At 43.4% G+C, this 24,574-nt stretch overlaps 2 protein-coding genes across 7 annotated transcripts in view; both read left to right on the forward strand.

Moving 5' to 3' along the window:
- BCAP29 (B cell receptor associated protein 29) overlaps positions 1–24,574 on the forward strand; it is a 920,634-nt gene that overhangs the window by 560,037 nt on the left and 336,023 nt on the right. The gene's annotated exons all lie outside the window — the stretch shown is intronic.
- ATXN7L1 (ataxin 7 like 1) overlaps positions 1–24,574 on the forward strand; it is a 77,705-nt gene that overhangs the window by 314 nt on the left and 52,817 nt on the right. For 3 of the 6 annotated variants that reach the window (XM_083701430.1, XM_083701431.1, XM_083701429.1), the window contains exons 2-3: positions 550–618; positions 2,815–2,877. In XM_083701430.1, coding sequence (XP_083557556.1) covers positions 550–618; positions 2,815–2,877 — 132 coding nt within the window. The remainder of the gene's footprint in view (positions 1–549; positions 619–2,814; positions 2,878–24,574) is intronic. The other 3 variants (XM_083701432.1, XM_083701434.1, XM_083701433.1) reach the window with 1 other exon arrangement.

Genomic DNA, 24,574 nt, shown 5'->3' on the forward strand with positions numbered 1-24,574 from the left:
GGGAGGGAGCTTGCATGCCCTGCCGCCTTCTTCTCCCCCAGCACACCACCGACCCATTGCATTGCACTTGCCTTGCATTGCATTGCACAGACCCCTATGGCACTGGGCTTTGCTCCCGCCCCCGTCACCCAGTTGCATGGAGACCCACCTACCCACCCATGTGTGCGGGTGGTGCGCTGTGCCCGGCCGGTGCTGTCCTGCTGGGCACCTCCGGCTGCAGGAGAGGAGGAAGATGCTGTCTGGGTGGCTGGCTGTCAGAGGGACGGGGGGGAGGGGCAGGAGAATGCCGTTGCATTTGGGGAGGGGGTTGGGGGGGCGATCTGGGCCAGGGTGCTGCTGGGTGCGGAATGAGAAGGCAGGAAGGATGCTTGTTGCCTGGTTGAAGGCTGCCCGGGAGGATGCTCCTGCCTGGCAGATGCAGCGATTGTTGCATCTTGCCTTTTTTTTGCAGCCGCTGGCTAGCGGAGCACCCTTTAACTCTTCAGCGCTCTCGTCGGATATAGCGGCCTCTGCCTCTACTCTCCCTTGACTTTTGCTTCTCTTCTGCAGGTATAGAGCTAGAAGATGCTGGAAAAGAGGGTGGAAAAAGCAGGGAGGTGATGAGGCTTAATAAAGAAGGTAAGGAAGGGGCCATGGGTCTGACCATATGTTATTGTACCTTGCTCTCGCTTGGCTCTGGTTATAGAGCTCAGGGGCTTTTTGTTTTTGTTTTGCCAAGTATGGCTGGGGCGTCACAGCCATGTGGATCCTATTGAATCTAACCACAAATAAGGCTTACTGGGCCTATGCGTTGAGATAGTTCCATGTATGAATATTCAGTACTTGCATGGTTCTCTTCAGCTTTTGTTTTATAAGGAACTGGCTATCCCATTATTAATTTGAGACAGTGCTGTGTTTCAAATATGCAAGTAAGTACACACTTATATCTGCTCATCTGCGTCCAGGCTAGTCAGCTTTTCATATTCTTTCTACTAACTTATTCTGTAGCTGAAAAGGCAACAGCTGAATCAAGCAATCACTTAGTTTTACTTTTAGTGTTGCTGAAAACAGTTCTGTCATAATAACCAGATGTTGGGTCAATATTCAACATAAGCTTTGGTTTTCATGATGATAAAGCTGTTGGTGCACAGAGGTGCAGTGAGTAGTGAGTATTTAAGTTTCGGGCAACTTTTCAAACTAAATGAGCATTTTTGACATTTGTAAAGAAGCATACATAAATTGTAATTCAGAGAATTGTTAATATGGCACCAGGTTTGTGAGCATGTGTGCAGCTTACGAGTGAGTGAAGTTGGCAAACAAGCCTATACTTTCTATCAAGGAAGAACTTATGACTGCAGACAGTTCCTATTGACAGATTTGTTTTGTAATGTGATCCATAGACTTATCAGCAAGCATTTGTCAGATTTTATGTACATTGAAGAAGCTGCGTGGGTTCATGATGGCATGAGCAAGGGTTTGACACACTCTTTTAGCAGAACTGAAACTAACTAGTGTGTATGTTGTAGAAAAACACTGTATTTTTGGAACTTGATAGGACAAGCTAATGGCTAGATCCTGTTAACTAATGTGCTGAGACAATACTTCATTAATATCAGGCATGTAGATTCCAGGACCATTGAAGGTGGATGCCTCATTCTGCCTTGCTGGTGTAGGTGCCGAACTCTGGCCCAAGCACGGAAGCAGGATGAGCCATGGGTTTCTCCTTTTCCACTCTGCTGAGCTGTGCAAGGGCTATTTTTTTTAAGTGGACGTGTGGGCATGAGTGAGAATAAGGTTAGTAGCTTTTTAAGCGGCACCTGTCAGCATATTCTTAAGTGTTTTTACTCAGAGGTAAAGCTATAAATCAAATTGTGTCTACTCAAAAGCAAGTCCTCTTGAATTTAGTGGGGCTTCCTGTCAGGTAAATGCAGGTAAGGATTATAATCTTAGTTCTGCTGATGGTGTCCATACGATGACATTCTAAGGGTACATTTCTATTAGCACTTAACTGGGAGTCAGCCCCATTAAATATTGTGAGGCTTACATTCCCAGGCCTGCACACTGCATGCCGTTTATCTGCCCTGAAGCCAAGAACAGTGGTGTAACTCTGTTACACCCTTTTGAGTTTTTGTGGTATTAAGAGGCTTTCAGAAGGGGCATCAATGCTCCACCAGCAGATTAGGATATATAATTATTTACCTTGAAAGAAAAATTCAACTCCAAGTATAGATACATCAGCTTCTAATAAATCTTAACACAAGTCTAGGACCAATAATGATTTTCAGTATCACAAGCATACGTTTGGGGGATAGTTAGGGCTTTATAACATTTTGTAATATTGCTGTTGCCAGGATATATCATAAATTCAAATTAATCCGCCTCCCAAATTATATCAGACTGAGCTGAAAATTCTCACGATAACTGCCTCCAGATGTACCTCAGAAAATTCCGTTGTAGAACCGCTTGGTCCATAGTGTGGTCCATAGGAGGACACTTGAACTGTAGTATAAACGTTGCAGGCTAAAAATGTTCTCCAATTTTTAAAATAGTGTTAAATATGTCTCCTTATTCAAATCCTCACATATTTTAACTGAACTTATTTCCCAGGAAGTGTGCTGTGCGGTTGCTTTGAATTTCTGGATGGCCCTGAATATGAAGATTAATATAAAATTTTGATAACTGAGATAATACAGTAGAAGGGAAGACCGAGAACTTAGTGGATGAATGTATTTTGCACTAGTTTGTATATAGACAGGGTCATTGAGCTTGCTGCAATTTCAGCTCCTGTATGACGTGGGTCTTTAAAAACAGTAGTGTTTTTTATATTTGTTGTAGGGTTCATTCAAGATGTGCTACTTCCTGAAGCAGCTTTTCTGCATGAATCTAGTGAACTGAGAGGTACGCCCCAGGGATATTCTTTGACATTGCAAAAGCCCTTGGATCACATTCTGCTGTAATGGCTCCCCTAAAAATATTGTTGCTTCTGCGATGAAACTGGCCCCTCCATAGTTATTTCTTAGGGAGGTGGTAACTTTATGCTTTTAAAACACAGTGCAATTACTACATTCAAATTAAACCATGTTATGATGTAAACATAACATATTAAAAGTTTACTTTTAGCTGTAGTATATTCCTAGCTTACTTTAGGCACCCCTTTTGTCGGGCCTAAATTGAAAAGTTTCATTTCTCCACAATATAATCTGCTGCAACCTGTAGGCTCTTGTTTTCATTGTTTGTAACTGATGGCAGCTTTTTGAAAAGGTGTTGTGGTTGTTGTTTGCTTAAATGTTGATTGCACTTGATTTAGTACCTGAATAGTTTAGCCAAGGAATCTATGTGAGAACGAAAAGTGTTTGGCTGGCAAAGTTCTGTTGATGGGGTCCCTCCACACCAATCTTAAGCATTTATCCTGTGTGAGAGAGCAGAGTAATGCCATGTTTTCTGATATCACACTGTCATAGCTGTTGATGTACCTCATTGTCGGCATTTGCCTGCTAACGTAACAGGCTGAGCCGTTGAATGGCGTGCATGAAGGTCCAGTTGTCAAAATGAGCTTTGGTTATACTTGTTGTTTGGTTGGAGAATAACTTTAATTAATAATCTACAGTATTGAATAAGTGAGGCTTTCAAATTGAGAACTACTCTTTGTACTCTCTGTGGTTTAGACCACAGCACCACCCACATCCCTTTTTGTACTCTCTTAACATCTACCATTGTGGCACTAGGCTCTCTCGGCATCAGAAGGGTGGCAGAAGACTGCCTAGACAAAGCTAGAAATACTACTGAGATGGATGGGCAACTTTGCTTGGCTATCTTGCAGTTTATCTAGCAGCTTACTGTAATATCAATTTCTGGGGGCCAGGTCCCCAGATCCCAGGACAGCACCAGATGCTGTCCATTTGACATCTTGATCTTACGGTGATATTTAGCAGCTATAAAGTGCTTTTGGAGCACACTTCACGTCAATTCTTAGCGAACTGAGGATTTCATTTTATTATGGATCTTTTCGTATGGCAAGTGGTAGGATGCTGAGAAATACTGCCTTCACTTGAACTAGGGACCTACTGGCTTATATTCTTGGGATGCGTTCTGGTGCACATTTATTTGAACACAGTGGGATTTAATTATGAGTAAACATGCACAGGACTTCCTCGTTAGCTGTCTTTCATCATTAGCTGTTTTGCACAGTCTGGGGAAACAACCCCATTTCGAAGGTGGCAGGGAGTACAGTGGTACCTTGGTTTATAACCGTAATCTGTTCCGGAGGTCTGTTTGTAAACCAAAACAGTTTGTAACCCAAGGCGCACGTTCGCCAATGGGGCCTCCCATTTTATTTTATTTTTGTAATAATAAAAAAAAGGGTTGTAATCCAAAAAAAGTTTGCAAACAGGGACACACACTTCTGGGTTTGGCGTGTTTGTAATCCAAAATGTATGCAAACCAGACTGTTTGCAAACCAAGGTACCACTATATTTTGTTTAGTCCCTTCTGCTCAGGAGCAGTGCTGTGCTGCCACTTAGTGAGGCAGGGTAAGGCAGGTGGGGGGGTGAAACTGGGGCTCTGTGAGCACACTGGCAGAGCCAGTCCAGTACTCACACCTGTGCAGCCTCAACCTTGCAGCCATGCTGCCCCAGCCCTGCCCTACTAAGTGGTAGTGGTTATTCTGTTGGTTGGGAGGATCGCGGAATTATGCCTCCTGCTCTTGCTTCTGCTTGTACGCTGATGTTATCACACACCACAAGGGACACTGCCTGTCAGTCTTAGGGCTCAGAGTTCTGACTTGGTAGCAAATGTGTGAGGTGCATGGGGCTTGGCTGTCAGCACTGGCGGAGGAAGAGGAGTGCAGGGGGAGCAGTGCAATCCTGGTGGGGTGCCATTGTGGCTGCCCCCCCCCGTGCTGGTGCCGCGCCCCCCACAAGCGGCGTAGCATGCCCCCGGGACTCACACCATACCCCCACAGGTGGCACGCCATGCCCCTGGGACCAGTGGCGTAGCGTGGGTTGTCAGCACCCAGGGCAAGGCAAGTAATTTGCGCCCCCTAACCCATGGATTTTGTGCCCCCTAACCCGTGGAGCGCGCCCCCCAGATGTTGCGCCCGGTGCGGCCAGCCCCCCCTGCACCCCCCACGCTACGCCACTGCCTGGGACGCACACCAGCCCCGCCCCTCCTCTTCACCCCCTGGTGCTGGAGCATGAAGCTCTGCCACTGGCTGTCAGTACAGTCTAGGGAGCAAGGATAGGCTGGTTTGGAGAAACTTTGATAAAACAGAGGCAGTGGATTGCGCAGTTCTGCTTTAGTAAAGAGTTGCTCTGATTAGAATTATACCACATCAGGGTATATATAATAGTCCTTTCAAAATATTTATTTAAGACATTTACATACCACTTAGTCATTTGCATTTCTGAGTGGTGTATATAAAAACAATCCACGGAAAATGGGACAATAAAACAGCACCCAAATTATCATAAAATGGAAGGTAGTATCTTGACTGGGTGTTGTTGTTTTTTAAGCAGACCATGTGCTTGAATATATTGCAGTAAAAATATGTTGCTGCACAACATTGAAATGTATTATAATAATTTAAATATTAAATGTTTTTCTTGCATTAGAGAATCCAGAGCCTTGTTCTTTTGAGAAATAAAGCCTGGGGAACAGAGACCTCATTCCAAGAGCACTGTGTGCTTAAGTCTCTTTGATACAAACGTAATCTGTGCACAGAATTTGATTGTTTCGGTGTGATAGCATGCATTGCCCATGCAATCTCTTCAAACCACCCAGTGGTTGAAAAACAGTTTGTACAGAATCTGACTGGCTAATATGTGGAAATAACTGTGTGTGTGTGTGTGTGTGTGTGTGTGTGTGTGTGTGTAAGTGGTCTACTCACATAAGCAGTGTCGTGGTGGAGGAACTATGGCTCCTGAAAGATTACAGCAGCTACTTCCTTGAAAAGCAACTCCCTGTTTCTTGCGCATCTGCTCCTGGGCAGAAGCCACTATGTACCTTCTGTAAGTGCCACTTCCGATGTTAAGACTATTCACATGAGTATACCGCCTGCATGAGCAGCTTTTGCAGTCAGTTGCAATGCGGGAAAAAGTGATACTTGGCATGTATCTTTGAAATGTTCAAAATAGTAGGAAGGGTCATTGGTTAGGAGAGCTTTGCATACAGTTGTTCCCAGGTTCGTTCCCTGGCCCCTTTAGGTAGGCTGGGAGAGATCATGCCTAAAATCATGTCAGTGGTCCAGTTCACATGTACCACTAAGCCAAACCATGGCTAAGCATGAACACATGCGCTGTAGTTACAGTAAAAATTGCAGCTGCTTTGCTGCTCCCTCCTTGTCTTGTTACCTGGAGCTAAGCCATAGTTTGGCTTAGCATTACATGCAAACTCAGCCATTGCAGATGGTACTGACCAAGAAGGCACAGTGATCTTTGTGTAAGGAAGCTTCCAGTGTTCTTGTAGTACAGGCAGTCCTTGTTTGGTGAAGGTGTTCTGTTCCAGACCTCTGCATGTGTAAGCCTGCTCCATCCCTTTTCATGACGTCTTTATGATGTTTTGGGGCTACTTCCGAGTTTTGAGCTGTGCACATGTGTGTGATCATGCGTCATTCGGAGCTGCCTGTAATCCTTACAATGTTATCTTAGGTCACCTCCAGATGACCCTCTTATTGAACATTTAATACTGATTTGTTTGCACAAGGTTTGTGGGGAGGTTAGATGATGTTGGCTACTTATTCAGTATTTGTTTTCAGAGAGGTTAGACAATGTTCTGTCAAGCAAGTGTTATCTTCCCACTTTCCAATTCTTTTTCCTGTCACTTTTCTTACAGCAAAAAGTGCAGTGAGGTGGTGGTGGCTACAGACGGATTTGTTCTGCAAGAACACTGAATCAACTTTAATCATGTAACCTGAATTTCTAGGTGTGATTGAATCCCAACTGAAAACGGCAGCAGTCTGGAAGCGCCCATATAAATCATTATAATCATGTTAGGTCTGTCAGTATTATTCCCGTATTTTAGATGATGGGGTGGAGGCTGAAAACGATTACTTGTTGTCTAGGGTTGCCTTCACAAGTTTCAGGAGTGGGCTCTATCCCATCCCTTAGCCATTATGCCACACAACAGTGTGTGAATCATTGTGGTGTTTTGCAGCGATACTTTTAATAAGTGCATATGGAGTAGATGCTTGTGGGTTGTTGTTGTTTTTAGTTGTTAGGGGATTTGATCATGAATGAAAAGAAAACTTTCTCACCTAGGTCATTCTTTGGAGTGAAGCTTACCAACATGAGGAAACCTTGCATATGCGTCATAGTGTAAGGCAGAGTTGTGGTGATACGATTTAGGATTAGTGTTAGGGTTAGCTGTGCATTTGCTGTTTTTGTAGCACTTCACTTGAGAAATTCTTTTGACTCGGCACCGATATTGTTACTGAACCTCTGTGTCTGGAGTGGCAGAAACTGGCTCGTTGGCTTTGATGCTGTGAGTGGGGGAACCAAATAGGCATCTCCTGCTGGCTTCTTCAAGGCTGGAAGAGCTTGATTGATCTTTGTAAAACATCTTGAAAAAGAAGAAAGTAGTTCAGATCTGTGTTGGAGGGAAACTTCTAATGTATTTTTTCAGCATGTTGCATGTCATTTATTGGGGGACCGAGATCTCCCAAGATCAACCTGGCCCTTAGAATATGCAAGTACACTGTGTGAATAAATTCTCATTATTTGAAGTTAGAGAGAGAGAGAGGCTGAGGCTATCCATTTTCCCTAATAGTCTTGAGCAGAATAATTGTTCTTTGTCGTTCCCTTTTTATTGAACAATACTATTTCATCTGCTACTTTAAGAAAATTTAGGTTTTCCCTGTTGCAGCGTATTGGTTGGTTTGCACATAGCACAAATCATGGCTAAGTGTGAATGTGTGAGATTATTATAAAATAAAATATGCAAAAGAAAGATTATTACAGCACCATGTAAGATATCAGAACACTGATCTCCAGTGCAACAAATGCAAACTATAGATTACTCTGTAGTGACTCATTAAAATTTGGCATGTTAAAACTCAGGCCTCCCTATTACTTATTGTGTTCACTATGCATCTGTTGAGATAGATGTTGCATAGTTGGTCAATGGGCAAGATAAAGAAGACAGAAGGCAGGTGCTCTTTCCTAGGCCTTTGGTTGTAATTTCCATTCAGCAATGAAGGGTGTGGGAGAGAGAATGGATGAATCCTCGTGCTTGCAGTAAAAAATTCTTATGCTTGAAGTTAGAACCCTGAAAATTTCCAGAGAACATAGAGATATCTAGGACATGTTGAGCCTTTTAGGCACTTCTGTCTTACATTGTTAACTTGGAGCAAAACAAATTAGACTCTCACGTAAACAGCTAGTGTATCTTGACTCTCCTGCGCCATTTCTGCAGAACAACCCATGGGTTCCCTCCCCACGCCAACTGAAGAACATGTAGCTTGTTTGGCAGACTTGAAACGTGTCCTTCTGAATGTGAAATTGTATTCTATAAAGCAGGAGTGGGAAACCTGTGGCTCTCCAAAAGTTGCGTGCCCAACTTACATCACCCCCAGCCAGCATGGTCAATCGATTGGGATCATGGGAGTTGTAGTCCATCAGTGTCTGGAGGACCACAGGTTCACTATTGCTTATGGAAGACAAATGTGGAGAGAAATTCCATTAAATGCAAATTCCGCCCGTACTAATTAAACCATTAGTGTTGTTGTTGTTGTTGTTGTTGTAAGTGAAGCCTAACATTTAGGTATGAAGGCACACTATTTGAAAGTTAGTGATAGATGGAGGAAAATATTTTTAAGGTTCCATGCTCATTGAACACTTGGTTCAGTTCACAAGCTTTTACTTTACTTTAATAAGACAGAATTTTACTTTACTAAAGCTTTTACTTTACTTTAATAAGACAGAATATGTTGGATTTCTTTTACAGCGAGAAAATTCAGTTAATCTTCATATGTTGCTGCCTTCCAGTGGAGCTTACTTTAATTTTGTTGCTTTTGAGACAAAATTCATTCCAGGTCTCATTTATGACGTACGATTGTTTTACCGATAAGGCGTGTGTTTTTTTACATATAGGTGTTTTACCTTTATGGCATATAATTGTTTTACCTATAAGGTTGATGATCACGTAGTTGGAAATAGATTTCAGTGGAAGGACACAGCATGATGAAGCATTGCCCAATTGCCATAGAATAGCCTATCGGTTACTAAATGATTAGTACAATACACTGTACAATTCTGAAAGTAAAGTCTGAAATATTGCATGTAGCTACTGTTGGTTACTGCTATTCCTTGCAGCCTATACAGGTGTAATGGGGTGTTAGGAGAGGGGTAGTATGTCTGGTAGAAGACAGGTTGTGCTTCTTCTGGGGTATTTCATCCACCTTTGGTCCCTACCCTGCGCTCAGCTCTCACCTGTAGCTCCTAGAAGCTCATCATGCGACAGCATTGTACCCTGGGAACAGCTTCTACTGGCTGGATAAACCAGATGAGGCTAGCTGATAGGTCTCAAACCCTCGGTGAGTTAGGGATTTGCCCTGCATGCGAAGTCACGCTCCGGTGGATCGCTTGGACGAGACCAATAGTGGGTCCAACGGTCAAGGGGCTAGTTTCTGTATGTGCTGTAGCAGGAAGTGAGGGGCAGATGTGGCTTGTCAACCTGGGAAGGTAGCCCATCTAGGAACGCAACACATTCACTCTTGATTCTCTTGATTCTTTATAAGATGGGTGATGTCATGTCCAAATATGCTGATGATGACCCAACTGTGTATCTCTTTTTTAAAAAAATAATATTTATTCAACTTTTAAAGATTACAAAGAGAAAAAAGAAACAAGAAAAACAAGAAAAGACAGAAAAAATGCAAGCAATTAAAAAAAACACACAGATCAAACCTTTACGTACCTTTCTTTCCTTTGCTTATTTCCTTGACCTCCTCACACCTCCCTTTTTTGTATTCTAGTTCAATTAGCTATTTCAGCAAATCCTTTCCAGCTTTGTTTTTATCCTATTAATTTATCTTAATATACTGTAATTTTACTTTCTCGTCTTTCACCAATTAACAAATCCATTTTTACCTAATCCTTTATATCATTTCTGCTAAAAGCACATTACTTCATTCCAACATCCTTCTAACATTCCTTAATTTTGCAATGTTTCTGTAGATAAACTTTAAATTTTTTTGAATCTTCTTCCACCGACTCTTCACCTTGGTCTCGGATTCTGCCAGTCATTTCCGCCAGTTCCACCAACTGTGTATCTCATGGCCTGACGTAATATCCCTGCATGGATACATTAATTTTCCTTGTACAAACTCGGCATGTGGAAGATAGAGGAAGTGATAATTGGGAGAGGGTGATGAAATGGATAATTAATTTGGCCATATCTTCAATACAGAAGCTTGAATACATGAACTTTTTCTTCCCTTGGTACTGTTTGCATAAGCTTTACCCATATGTTTATCAGGCTGCCTCTGGCATAGCTTTCCATGGCATAGACTGCTCTGGCACCTTGCTTTTTCAGTTACGTCTTATGGGGGCTTCCAGTAGCGTTTGCTTATCACTCGCACCTTGTTCTGGACCTATCTCCGTGGCTGCTTTTGCCTGCCTAGGCAACTCGGTGTAGCAATGGTAGTTGCTGTTTTTGTATGTTCTCTGGAAGCTCCAGCTGTTACAGTGACTAGACTGCTGGCAGTGTGTGGGCAGAAGGCTGACGGCATGTGGCACTTCTGCTGGAACATTTACATTGGCTGCCCATATGCTGCCAGGCCAGTTTCAGGTTATTCCCCGTCTTACAGAGGCCCAACTAGCTTCAGCCGGAAGTTGGGCATTAACCTTTTAGCAGAGATTCAGCAGGCATCCTTGCTTTTCACTTCCAGGCATCTCTTGAATAGGTTTCTGTGCCGATAGGCCTTTTGATTTTTATTGTTATTCATGTTTTTATACTGTATTTTATGCTGCTTTTATAATTAAGTGTTTTAAAGTGTTTTAAATTTGTTGTTAGCTGCCCTGAGCCCAGTTTTTGAACCAGGAAGGGCGGGGTATAAATAAAAAATTATTTATTTATTTATTATTATTATTATTATTATTATTATTATTATTATTATTATTATTATTATTTGCAGCGCTTTAACTAGCCAGTTACTTTAATTCACATTGTTTTTATGTTTTATTGTTGTTCCCTTCCCCAATATCTTACTGCACGGTGGCACAGAAATACTTTTATAAATAGATAAGTATATATGGCATTTCACAAAGAAGTAGTTGACAGGTTTGTACTCTAAGGGGCCTGCAGTCTGACACAAAGGAAATGGGGGGGGGAATCAAGTGGGGAAATAATATGGGATGAACTTCGGTTTTGCATGTTTCATCTTTTTTACAGTAGGGTTTTGAAACATATGGCATAAGTTGGGTTTGAAGTAAGTAAGGGTGAGGTCTTAGAGGTGGTATTGAAGTTGATTCCAGGCTGTAAGCGTAGGAAGAGAGAAAGACCAGAATCTGCACCAGCTGCTTGCAGAGTGGTGGACTGAATATAAAATAGCACAGTGGTTTCAGGCCTCTGGAATGGGATAGTGTATTGTGTTCTACAGTTATCTCCTGGTATTTGTCTGGCTTCGATGCTGCTGGTTGTTTGGGGATCCTGAAATCACACCGTACCTTGGTGTTTGACTCGCTTTGTTGCAGCGCAGAGGTGGCCTGGTTTCTATTATACTTTTTGCCCAGAAAAAAATTATACCCTCCCCCTTTACAGAAAGTACCTTGGGTTACAGACGCCTCAGGTTACAGACGCTTCAGGTTACAGACTCTGCTAACCCAGAAATAGTACCTCGTGTTAAGAACTTTGCTTCAGGATGAGAACAGAAATTGCGCGGCGGCAGCGGGAGGCCCCATTAGCTAAAGTGGTACCTCAGGTTAAGAACAGTTTCAGGTTAAGAACGGACCTCCAGAACGAATTAAGTTCTTAACCCGAGGTAAAAAGGTAAAGGGACCCCTGACCATTAGGTCCAGGTGTGACTGACTCTGGGGTTGTGGTGCTCATCTTGCTGTATTGGCCGGGGAGCTGGTGTATAGCTTCCAGGTCATGTGGCCAGCATGACTAAGCCGCTTCTTGCGAACCAGAGCAGCGCATGGAAACGCCATTTACCTTCCCGCCGGAGCGGTACCTGTTTATCTACTTGCACTTTGATGTGCTTTTTCGAACTGCTAGGTTGGCAGGAGCAGGGACCGAGCAACGGGAGCTCACCCCGTCGCGGGGATTTGAACCGCTAACCTTCTGATCGGCAAGTCCTAGGCTCTGTGGTTTAATCCACAGCGCCACCCGCATCCCTTAACCCGAGGTACCACTGTACTTAAGGCTCATCTTTCTCAGTGCAGCTGTCATGTGAACCAGCTCCTAGAATGTTTTGTTTCATGTTCCCACCAAACAACTCTTGACAACAGCTTGGCAGCAGCATGAAACCAAACTCTGTGTGGTAGGAGGCCATCGCTGTGGCAAGCTCACTGCTTGGAGCAACTGTGGCGCACAGAGGTTTCCTGAATGCAGTCCTCACATGGCAGCAGTTTATCTTGTAAAGCAGCCATAGCAGGCATGATGATTTTCATTTGTTTTAGCTATAATTGCATGGAAGGCTGCAGCACATGGGTTAAGTTTTAGTTTCTCTTTAGAAATTGTTGCCTGAGGCAGCAAATTTTGAAATGTATTTGTGTTTGTTAGATGAGCTGAATAGGTAATGCTGATAGGGTAGCAGCTTAATTAGTAGAATCATAGAATTGTCGAGTTGGAAGAGACCCGAGGGTCATCTAATCCAACCCCTTGCTATGAAGAAATCTTAACCAAAGCATCTGTGACAGATAGCCACCCAACCTCTGCTTAAAAAGCAACGAAAGAGAGTTTACCACCGTCCAATGGAGCCTGTTTCACTGTTGGAACGGGTATTACTGTTAGAAAGTTCTTCCCCATGTTTAGTCGGAATCTCCTTTTTTGTAGCTTGAATCCATTGATCCTACCCTCCCGAGCAGGAGAAAACAAGCTTGCTCTATCTTTCATGTGATAGCCCTTTAAATATTTGACCATCATATCTCCTCCCAGTGTCCTCTTTGCTAGGCTAAACATACACAAATCCCTCAACTGTTCCTCATAAGGCTTTGTTTCCACACCCTTGGTCGCCTTGGTCACCCTCCTCTGCACATGTTCCCACCAAATTCAGTGGAGCTTTCTTGCAGGTGGGGTTAGGTTTGCACATCTGAGCAGCTATGGTTAGAAATTAGGTAGGCATGGATTTCGTAGGACTGTTGGTGTTCCAGTCCCACCTTCGCCACAGATTCACTGGAAGGACTTGAGCAAGTTACAGTTGTACCTTGATTTTCAAACAGCTTAGTTCTTGAACGTTTTGGCTCCTGGACGCCACAAAACCTGGATGTGACTGTTCCGGCATTTCCAACTATTTTTGGAAGCCAAACGTCTGACGGGTTTCCCGCGGCTTCAATCAGAAGTTGTTCTTTGGTTTTCAAACATTTTGGAAGTCGAACAGACTTCCAGAATGGATTCCGTCTGACTTCCAAGGTACGACTGTATTCCATTGCAAATCAGTAAAATTGTGCCAAATCAGGTGTGTGTGTGTCTTTCGCAGACACTTCACTATTTCAGCTATAAAGCACAGTATTAAATGTTAACCCTTGTGCTGAAGCAAAACCAGAGAGCATATGTTTATTAAACATTCATGCATCTGCTTTGGCCCATATCAACCTACTTTTGAAGATAGTTATGATGACAAAACACAGGTAAGGCTGCAATCCTATGCACACTTGTCTTGGATATGTCCTGTTAAACTTAGTGGCACTTTCTTCTATGTAGACAAGCAAAGTTCTTCTGAAAGACTGTAAATAAGTACTTTGCAGACTTAAAACCATAATAGCAACTTTTGAATGTTTCTGTTTGTCACTTCATAACTTCTTTGGAAAGAAAATAGTAAAAATTCCATTAAAACCAAAGTCTTAACAACCACCGCCATCATGCTTGTCGGAGATAATATGAGGACAAGTCGACTACTAATCCAGAACAAAATGATCTCCACGTTCCTCAACAGATTGCCAGTTTTGATGTAGCTGAAAAACCCTGTCTGTTTCTTATGGCTTTGTAATATCCCAAACTGAAAACATTCACTTTACTCTTGCCTAAGCAGCTAAACACTAATGAGTAACACTTGCACTAATAGTTCTAAGATTTATGTAAATCGCCAGGGTCTCCCTTAACTGAGGGATTCCATTCTGTGTCACAGAAGCCTATTTTTTTCAGTCTTAGTTGTTTGGTTAAAGTTGTTACTGACACAACTGTGGCAGCTGGAGATGATGGGATGATAGTCGAAAACATCTGGAAGGGACCAGGTTGGTGGAGACTGGTGTGGCAGCCTCCCAGTTGTGTTTATTTCATGAATTGGTGCTTCTGAGATAACACCTTGCATGGTTTCTCATATTTTGCTTTCTTGCGAGTATTCTGATGAATGTGTATTTAAGCCTTCAAACTGCACCACAACCCTTGCTGTGTTGCTTCTTCACTTTGGTTATCGATTGTTTCCCACTGCATTTTCACAGAAACTGTAAAAAGATGCCAGGTATGAGAATCTGATGTATAATAACTGGTTCCTTGTTATATTTTCATGGTGAATCTAGTGGAGGAATGATGTATGAACACTGACTTCCTTCCACAATTTCTTTCCCTTCATGTGAATCAAGGTTGTAACTGCTTTGTGTGTCCTTAAAACTTTGAGGGAGGGGTGCAACTTGGGTTATAGTAAGACTGTTGGCATCCAGTGGGTTAACAGGTTCCCCTTTGTCTGGCAAAGAGGACTCTGGTACAGTGGTGCCTCGCAAGACGAAAAGAATCCGTTCTGCAAGTTTCTTCGTCTAGCGGTTTTTTCGTCTTGCGAAGCAAGCCCATTGACGGCTTATCGGATTAGCGCTATTAGCGGCTTTTAGCGGCTTATCGGCTTAGCGGATAAGCAGATAAGCAGCTTAGCGGCTTAGAAAAGGGGGGGGAAAACCCGCAGGAACTCACAAGACATTATTGTCTTGCGAAGCAAGCCCATAGGAAATTCGTTTTGCGAAGCACCTCCAAAACGGAAAACTCTTTCGTCTAGCGCGTTTTCAGTCTTGCGAGGCATTCGTCTTGCGGGGCACCACTGTATTACAAATGATGAGTGCCCCAGGGAAAGTATTGCTTCTTACCACGGCTGTGAAGGGAGAATTGGCCATGCCACTAGAAAGAATGTTTTTGTTTGTTTTATTCTTTCGGGTTGTTGGGGTTTTTTTTGTCACTTTCCATCTCTTTGTGCTTTGCTATAAGGTGATGTTCTACTGAACAGGGTTTGCTGCTGGGACAGAGACAGAAAAACTGCCCTGATATGAGAGCTAATTTATATGAGAGAAAGATTTTAAACAATCCCGGTGAAAGATTCCCAGAAAACTATATAAAATATTGCTTACCTGAAGTTATAGTTTGTGTTTTTGAAGGCAACCTTAATGAGATTTATAAATATAGGCTGAAGTGGACAATACCTTTAAGACATAACCTGCTGATTTTTTAAAATAAAGTATTAATTGCTCCCTTTTTTCAAATAAAAAGAACAACTAAAACTTCCTTAAGGCAATTCGAATGTCATGACAATAGAAACAACAGGATAAATGAAAACAGAAAACAATGGGAAAATTTAAAGTGTCTTTAAAGAACAGGAGAATAAGAAGGTTCTGTTTTTATGCACAAATGCAAGTAATGAGATAGACACTAGTCCATGGGTAGGCAAGCTAAGGCCCAGGGGCCAGATCCGGCCCAGTCTCCTTCTAAATCTGGCCCACGGATGGTCCAGGAATCAGCGTGTTTTTACATGAGTAGAATGTGTCCTTTTATTTAAAATGCATCTCTGGGTTATTTGTGGGGCATAGAAATTCGTTCTTTTTTTCTTTTTCTTTTCAAAATATAGTCCGGTCCCCCACAAAGCCTGAGGGACAGTGGACCGGACCCCTGCTGAAAAAGTTTGCTGACCCCTGACTAGCCATTTGCATTCAGGGACATGCTAATACAGAGCATGTCCTCCAGCCTTGCGTGCTGCTGGTTTTACTTCACTCAGTAAAGGGATGTGGAGCAAGGCCTCATCCGGTAATGTATAAGGAGTGGAAAGGTTGGCGTATATTCTCATCCCAGGTCCTTTAGGAATTTCAGCTAAAGTTCCTTCGAAACCCCTCAGATCTGGATAAATATCGGTCAGTGTTGATTTGCCAACCCTGCAGTGGTTGGTGGTCCTTGGGGGTCTCAAATTTCAGCGATGCCAAAAAAAAATTGCCGCCTGCCTCTCACGCAGCATTCTAAATCATATTTGTGGTGTCCTCTGCAGTGCCTGCGAGGCTCTGCACCCAACGTAACCAAACAGTTTAAAGGTAAAGGTAAAGGGACCCCTGACCATTAGGTCCAGTCATGACTGACTCTGGGGTTGCGGCGCTCATCTCGCTTTATTGGCCGAGGGAGCCGGCTTACAGCTTCCGGGTCATGTGGCAGCATGACTAAGCCGCTTCTGGCAAACCAGAGCAGCACACGGAAACACCATTTACCTTCCCGCCGGAGCGGTACCTATTTATCTACTTGCACTGGCGTGCTCTCGAACTGCTAGGTTGGCAGGAGCAGGGACCGAGCAACGGGATCTCACCCCGTCGCGGGGATTTGAACTGCCGACCTTCTGATCGGCATGTCCTAGGCTCTGTGGTTTAACCCACGCCCCCCTAAATCTGACTGCCTGCGGCCAGTTCCCAGTGTTAAATGCACAGGTGGATTCTGCTGTAGCTGCAGCTTCCAGACAGAACACTGTACAGTAGCCAGCAAGATCAGGGACTCCCAAACTGTGGTCCTTGGGCGAGTTTCATTCAGGTGATCTGTGACATGCGGGTTGGTTTGTGGCTGCAGATAGTAGACAGCACATCTTATACGCATTGTAATTCTACAGAATTCAAGATGTAATTGCTAGGACAGGCAGAAAAATCATAAAGTGGTCCACCAAGCCATTTTCAAGTGGTTCGTGGTCTTGGTGGGGAAGTAGGAACCGGCGAGCTTAGATCGCCTACTTCTCTACTTATTGTTATGATATAGTGTGAGAATGATTTAATTCTCCCCCCCCCCCCCGCTTTCTTTAGGAAAGGAATGAATTTTTAATTCTATTCATTTCTGCATTTGTCATCACAGTTTCTACAAGGTGCTGTGGAGACAGGTTAATGCTAATAAGGTTATACAGTAACTACAGCAGCTATTTTATAGGACATAACAGGACTCTTAGTGTCTATGTTTCCCTCTCTCTCTCTCTGACTACTGTGTAGAAGAGAGCACAAAGCTACTCACTTGCAGTCTGGTATTCTTGGTGTGCTACACCCGTGTACATCAGGTTGCTAGTACAGTGGTACCTCGGGTTAAGAACTTAATTCGTACCGGAGGTCTGTCCCGCTGCCACCGCACAATTTCTGTTCTCATCCTGAAGCAAAGTTCTTAACCGAGGTACTATTTCTGGGTTAGCGGAGTCTGCAACCTGAAGCATATGTAACCTGAAGCATATGTAACCCGAGGTACCACTGTATTGTTGTTAATTACATTTGTATAGTGTCCTTCATCTGAAGAACAGAGTGGTTCGCAGCATAAAAATACAAAATGAGAACACAAAATACATAATAAAACAAAAACCAACCAGTAGCCACCCCCTCCCACAAGCACATTTAAAAAGCCATAGAATGTTAATAACCCAAAGCCTGGTTTTAGAAAAATGTTTTCGCCTGGCACCTAAAGAGATGCAATGCAGGTGCCAGGTGGCCTCCTTGGGGAGATCCATTCCACAAATGGGGAGCCACTGCAGGAAAAGCCCGTTCTTGTGTTGCCACCCTTCGGACCTCTCGTAGGGAAGGCACGCGGAGAAGGGTCTCCGATGATGATCGCAGGTTGGTGGCAGGCTAAGTGGTTGCTTAGCCCACGCTGCTTATGGATTCTCAAAAGATATGGCATTTATCTTAGGGAGCTGACGTAATTGTCTATAAAAACAAAGGTTGAAACTGAATACCGGCCAACAATAATGGATGTAACATTACATCGGTCTGCAGCAGAGGAGGGAAGAGATGGGGTGCAGGGCCACTCCATCAAAACAACTGGGAGGCCAGCATCTTTTGGTTCCTCCTCTCCTTGAATCTTTCCATCCCGGCTGGTAATTGGAACAACTTGCAATTAAGAACTGGAACCGGAGTTTGCTTATTTCCTAACTCAGTTGGTTAAAGCGTGGTGCTGATCACGCCCAGGTTGCAGGTTCAATCCCCATAAGGGGCAGCTGTATATTCCTGCATTGCAGGGGGTTGGACTAGGTCAGTGATGGCTAAACTTGGCCCTCCAGCTGTTTTGGGACTACAGTTCCCATCATCCCTGACCACTGGTCCTGTTAGCTAGGGATGATGGGAGTTGTAGTCCCAAAACAGCTGGAGGGCCAAATTTGGCCATCCCTGGACTAGATATACCTCAGGGTCTCTCCCAATTCTTATGATCCATTTTTCTTTTGCCATGTCTTTTTAGACTGTAAGCCTGGGGATAGGGACTTCTTTCTTTCTTTCTTTCTTTCTTTCTTTCTTTCTTTCTTTCTTTTAGTTGAGATTTTGTTGGACTACAATTTCCAACCTGGTGGGAGTTGTATTCCAACAACATCTGGGCACCCAAGGTTGAGAGAGGCTCGGGTAGACAGTGCTGAGCTATACAGACCAATGACCTGGCTTAGCAGCTTCGTCTTTTCCTCAAATGGTGTATAAAAACAAAACTACTCAGAAATTTTGTTAAATCGTGAATTGCATCATAGATGAGCAGCACAACTTTTTTTTAAAAAAAAGTCCTAATAACAGTGAAATAGCCTCTGAGAACTGGGGGGGGGGGGAGTGTCAGCCGTGATGTACTTTGCATGTGTGATCGGTGAGAGTGTTCATACTTTCTATTGTACAGAGAATTCATAACTGAGAGAACATCTGCTTTTCAAACAGCCACAGGTTTAACCACAAAAAGTAGTATACAAAACCAGGTGTTGAGAGTAAGCTGCTGATTCCTAATACAGTGGTACCTCGGGTTACATACGCTTCAGGTTACATACGCTTCAGGTTACAGACTCCGCTAACCCAGAAATATTACCTCGGGTTAAGAACTTTGTTTCAGGATGAGAACAGAAATCGTGCTCCAGCGGCGCGGCAGCAGCAGGAGGTCCCATTAGCTAAAGTGGTGCTTCAGGTTAAGAACAGTTTCAGGTTAAGTACAAATTAAGTACTTAACCTGAAGTACCACTGTACTGACACAGAATCATGATTTAAAAAGAGGAATTTCTGGACAGTCATGAGGAGTTAATGAAGTGGAAATGCAGGAATCTCTTGTCTTTACTGTTGCAACATACAGTTATTAATTCACACTTGTGTGTATGAAAGGGTTAATCCAGGCATAGGCAAACTCGACTCTCCAGATGTTTTGGGACTACAATTCCCATCATCCCTGACCGCTGGTCCTGTTAGATAGGGATGATGGGAGTTGTAGTCCCAAAACACCTGGAGGGCCGAGTTTGCCTATGCCTGGGTTAATCTGAGCTCAGGCTGCAAGTGGGTGGCTCTCAGCAGCCTCTGCTCCCCCCTTCTCATTCTCTTTCTCTTTGTGCTGTCTGGAACATGCATTCAAAGATTGTATTATCCTTTTTGTAAGAAAACTTTGTACTTTTCTTTTTCAGTTGTTTGGAACCTCCCCCCCCCCCCATCTTTATCTACTACCAAGTGTCTGTGATTTATTCTATCCTAAGTATTTTTACAGGAAATATTTGCTTAAAATGGATTTTTGTGGATGGGGCAAGATAGCAAAATCTAACCAAATTTAAATGTGCTCAAAGCAATTGCTGTTGTGTTTAATGCTGCTACAAGAGAGTAAGAAATCTCTCTTCCAAACCTCTTTCTTCAACAATTACCATGTGATGTTAATCCATTTTGAAAATTTGCCTGCTCATCATGTTATGGTGCTGACTACCTTTGAGTATTATAGAAAATCACAGTATATAATAGCATAAAGTTATGTAGTCCTTTTTGCTCCTAAATAAATAGTTTTGCTAATGTTTTCAATGCTTACATATCCTTTGACCAAGTTCTTGCTGGGGTAGCAAATTTGGGTCTTATGAGAACCACTTTAGACAGTGAGTGGGGGCTCATTTGCTGGTATGTTGGTATGAAAACAAAGTTTACACATAAGGAACCAGTAAGTTAAGCAGAATGTTTTCCCCTGACGTTCTAGTTTTCCAACAGCAGAGATTCTTATTTATTGTCTTCTTTGGAATGGGGAAGCGTTCAGTTATGTGAGCCCAATTGCAGCCTGAAGTTGTCCACACATGAGGTTACTGTCTTTGTGGGAAGCTAAGACTTTTTAGTGATGCGCCAAAAAAATAATAAAAAAAATAGACAGTTAATCGTCCTGACAACTTTTTTTTTAAAAAAAGATATTTATTAAAATTTCATATAGTAAGACAAAACATCACAATCTAACAAAAAGAAAAAAGAAAAAAGAGACAATAAAAAACAACACAGTCGAACAAAGCAGAAAAATACAATAAAAAACGTAAAAAAGGCAAGAAAAAACATACGACAAAAAAGAAAACTTAGTTTTTTACTTATTATCTTTAGAACCCTCTTTCCTGACTTCCTCACATCTCCCTTTTCTGTGTTCCCCTTTACACAATCAAATTCAGCAGCTCCTTACCCTTTTTCAAATCTTCTTCAACATTATACATTTCAACCTATTATGTCTCCAATTTTTCCTTTCTTTTTAAATCCATTTTTACATATTCTTTAAAAATTAATCCCTTGTATCATTTTGATTAAATTTGACATAACATTACTCTGGTCTTTTCACCCTTCTCTTTTAAAACATTTTTGCATATTCCTTTTAGCTATATCACTGATGCCATATTATCTTTAAATCCAACATCATTTTAGCATTCAAACATTTTACAATGTTTTTGGAGGTAATCTTTAAACTTCTTCCAATCCTCTTCCACCGACTCTTCTCCCAGGTCTCGGATTCTGCCAGTCATTTCTGCCAATTCCATATAGTCTATTACTTGCATCTGCCATTCTTCCAGGGTGGGCAAATCTTGTATCTTCCAATACTTTGCAATGAGTATTCTTGCTGCTGTTGTTGCATACTTAAAAAATGTTCTGTCCTTCTTTGGCACCAATTGGCCGACAATGCCCAAAAGAAAGGCCTCTGGTTTCTTAGGAAAGGTATATTTAAATACCTTTTTCAGTTCATTATAGATCATTTCCCAGAAAGCCTTGACCCTTGGGCACGTCCACCAAAGGTGAAAGAATGTTCCTTCAGTTTCTTTATATTTCCAGCATTTGTTATCAGGCAAATGGTATACTTTTGCAAGCTTGACTGGGGTCATGTACCACCTGTACATCATTTTCATAATATTTTCTTTTAAGGCATTACATGCCGTAAATTTTACACCAGTGGTCCATAACTGTTCCCAGTCAGCAAACATGATGTTATGACCAATATCTTGCACCCACTTAATCATAGCTGATTTGACCGTTTCATCCTGAGTACGTCCTGACAACTTAATTGCTAAACCTTGATGGGTCTTCCTCTTTTCCAGCTCTCTTTTAATTATTTGAGGCTACTGAAGCAATTTTTAAAATAATAATAATAATAATAATAATAATAATAATAATAATAATAATAATAATAATTTTTATTAAAGGTTTTCTTTGGCTACAGTTGTCTCTAATTGCTCACCAAAGGCAGCTAATGGTTCTTTCAATGGTTCTGGGCTGAAAGGTTTTTGCTGTTGTGCACCTGTAGTTTATGTACAGGATGAGAAACTTGTTAACTTTGAGGGTGGTCACTTGGCTTCAGTGTGCTCTGAATAAAAGAGAGTTTTCGAAAAAGCCCCCCTTCAAGGTTTGCTGGATATTTTGCTATAAATGCCAGGAAGCTGGAGCAGGAGAATAAGAGGGTTAAAAAACTTGAAGGTGTTGTCCCCAATGCCCTGGCATTGCTTTCCTCTCATTACTCCCTAGCAGAGAGAAGTGAGTCTCTTTAGCATGTGATACCTGTATCAGAGTTCATATGGATGTAAGAGGGTAACTACAATCGGCTTATGGTATTAAGTGGCGTGAGCAAGGATTCTTTCTAGGTCTGCAAGGCTGTGGATATCCATCATGAATTGTTCGTTTTTGTTTTGAAGAAGGGCTCTTTCACTGACTGTGGGGCAGATAAGAGAAAGTTTGTGCTTCTCTGTTGTTTAGCCGTGTCCGACTCTTCGTGACCCCCTGGACCAGAGCACGACAGGGACCCCTGTCTTCTACTGCCTCCCGCAGTTTGGTCAAACTCATGCTGGTAGCTTCGAGAACACTGTCCAACCATCTCGTCCTCTGTCATCCCCTTCTCCTTGTGCCCTTAATCTTTCTAGAACAGTGGTACCTCTGGTTGCGAACAGGATCCGTTCCAGAGTCCTGTTCACAACATGAGAAGAATGCAACCCGCAGTGATGCGTCTGCGCACGCGCAGGTTGCGATTCGCCACTTCTGCACATGCTCGTGACGTCATTTTGCACGTCTGTGCATGCACGAGCAGCGAAACCCGGAAGTAACCCTTTCTGGTACTTCCAGGTCGCTGTGGGACATATCCTGAAAGAACATAACATGAAGCGGACGTAACATGAGGTATGACTGTATGCTGTAATGTCTCTCTAAAAGCTGGGGGTGGGGGAAGCTACAGCAACTGTTATAGTGGTACCTTTGGTTACAAACTTAATTCGTTCTGGAGGTCCATTCTTAACCTGAAACCGTTCTTAACCTGAGGTACCACTTTAGCTAATGGGGCCTTCCCCTGCCGACGCACCGCCTCTGCGTGATTTCTGTTCTCATCCTGAGGTAAAGTTCGTAACCCGAGGTACTACTTCCGGTTTAGCAGAGTCTGTAACCCGAAGTGTTTGTAACCCGAGGTACAACTGTATTTCAGTTTACTCTGTAGTTCCCTCCCCGAAGTTCATTGTTCATGTTGGTAAAGCTGTTTTCTGCTGCTCCAGAGAAGCGGACACAGAGCAATGGTTCCAAACTACAAGAAAGAAGTTTCCCCCTAAACATTAGGAAGAACTTCCTGACAGTAAGAGCTGTTCGACAGTGGAATTTGCTGCCAATGAGTGTGGTGGAGTCTCCTTCTTTGGAGGTCTTTAAGCAGAGGCTTGACAACCATATGTCAGGAGTGCTCTGATGGTGTTTCCTGCTTGGCAGGGGGTTGGACTCGATGGCCCTTGTGGTCTCTTCCAACTCTATGATTCTATGATTCTAAGCCTTCCTCTCAACTTGAACATGTATGTGCTTCCTCAAGCCATTTGCGTAAAAGAAGCCGTGCACCACACAATGCATTTCATTGCCGGCTCACAGTGGATGGGGCAAAAGCATCTGAGATGGTTCACCTCTGTAAGTGTTACAGAAGACAATTGTTGGCTGTATAGTACACATTCATAGGATCTTAGAGTTGGAAGGCACCTGTGCTGGGCCTGGGGGTTAACCTGAGCAACGTGGTGCAGGTCTGGTTCCGAATCCAAGGATTCCACGAGGAGTCAGTCCAACAGGGCCAAGGCAGGAAACCAGGCTAGGTCAGGCAGAGGGTAACAAGCAGGTAGCAGCAATGTTGCTCCTGCAACCTGGTGCAGGGTCCAGCAGCCTTTTATCTCTGTCGGGTAATGGCCAGTCCTGATCTCCCGGCGACTCACCTCCCTGTCTTGCCCGAAGGCGAGCACTCCTCCTGCGAGTACTCAGGTCTCTCCTTCTCTCAGACCTGAGTCTCTGCAGCTCGGGAGATGTTGGTGGGTTACTAGACCCAGAGGCCGCCTCAGCCTCCCCTGACCCAACTGGTTGTGGAGCAGCTGTAAGTGATTACCCAGCTGAAGGCAACGAGGTCATCCCCACATCTGGAGCCAGGGCAGGCTCAGGCCCCTGACTCGGCCCAGCTGGTGTTTGTTGCAGGGGAACCTGTGCAGACTGGGACTCTTCAGGATCAGGCCCCAGACTCGGTTCAGAAGCCGCCTGAGGCAGAGGATCCGGTGCAGGTCCTCCTCCGGTTCCGATAGACAGACATATAGTTCCCCTACCTCCTTTAAGAACAGAGCCCTTGTTAAGTTGCCTTTGGTCACATGATATTGCCAATAAGCTAATGCTGCTTTTCTTCTGCAGCAGTGTTTATACTTTTTATAAACCCTCCTATACTTATAAGGAGTCCTTTAAAGGTAAAGATAAGGGTACCCCTGCCCGTACGGGCCAGTCTTGCCAGACTCTAGGGTTGTGCGCTCATCTCACTCTATAGGCCGGGAGCCAGCTCTGTCCGCAGACACTTCCGGGTCACGTGCCCAGCGTGACAAGCTGTATCTGGCGCAGCACACGGAACGCCGTTTACCTTCCCGCTGGTAAGCGGTCCCTATTTATCTACTTGCACCCGGGGGTGCTTTCGAACTGCTAGGTTGGCAGGCGCTGGGACCGAACGACGGGAGCTCACCCCGCCGCGG

The sequence above is a fragment of the Podarcis gaigeae genome, assembly GCF_964106915.1.
Source record: "Podarcis gaigeae genome assembly, chromosome: 10".
Taxonomy (NCBI): Eukaryota; Metazoa; Chordata; class Lepidosauria; order Squamata; family Lacertidae; genus Podarcis; species Podarcis gaigeae.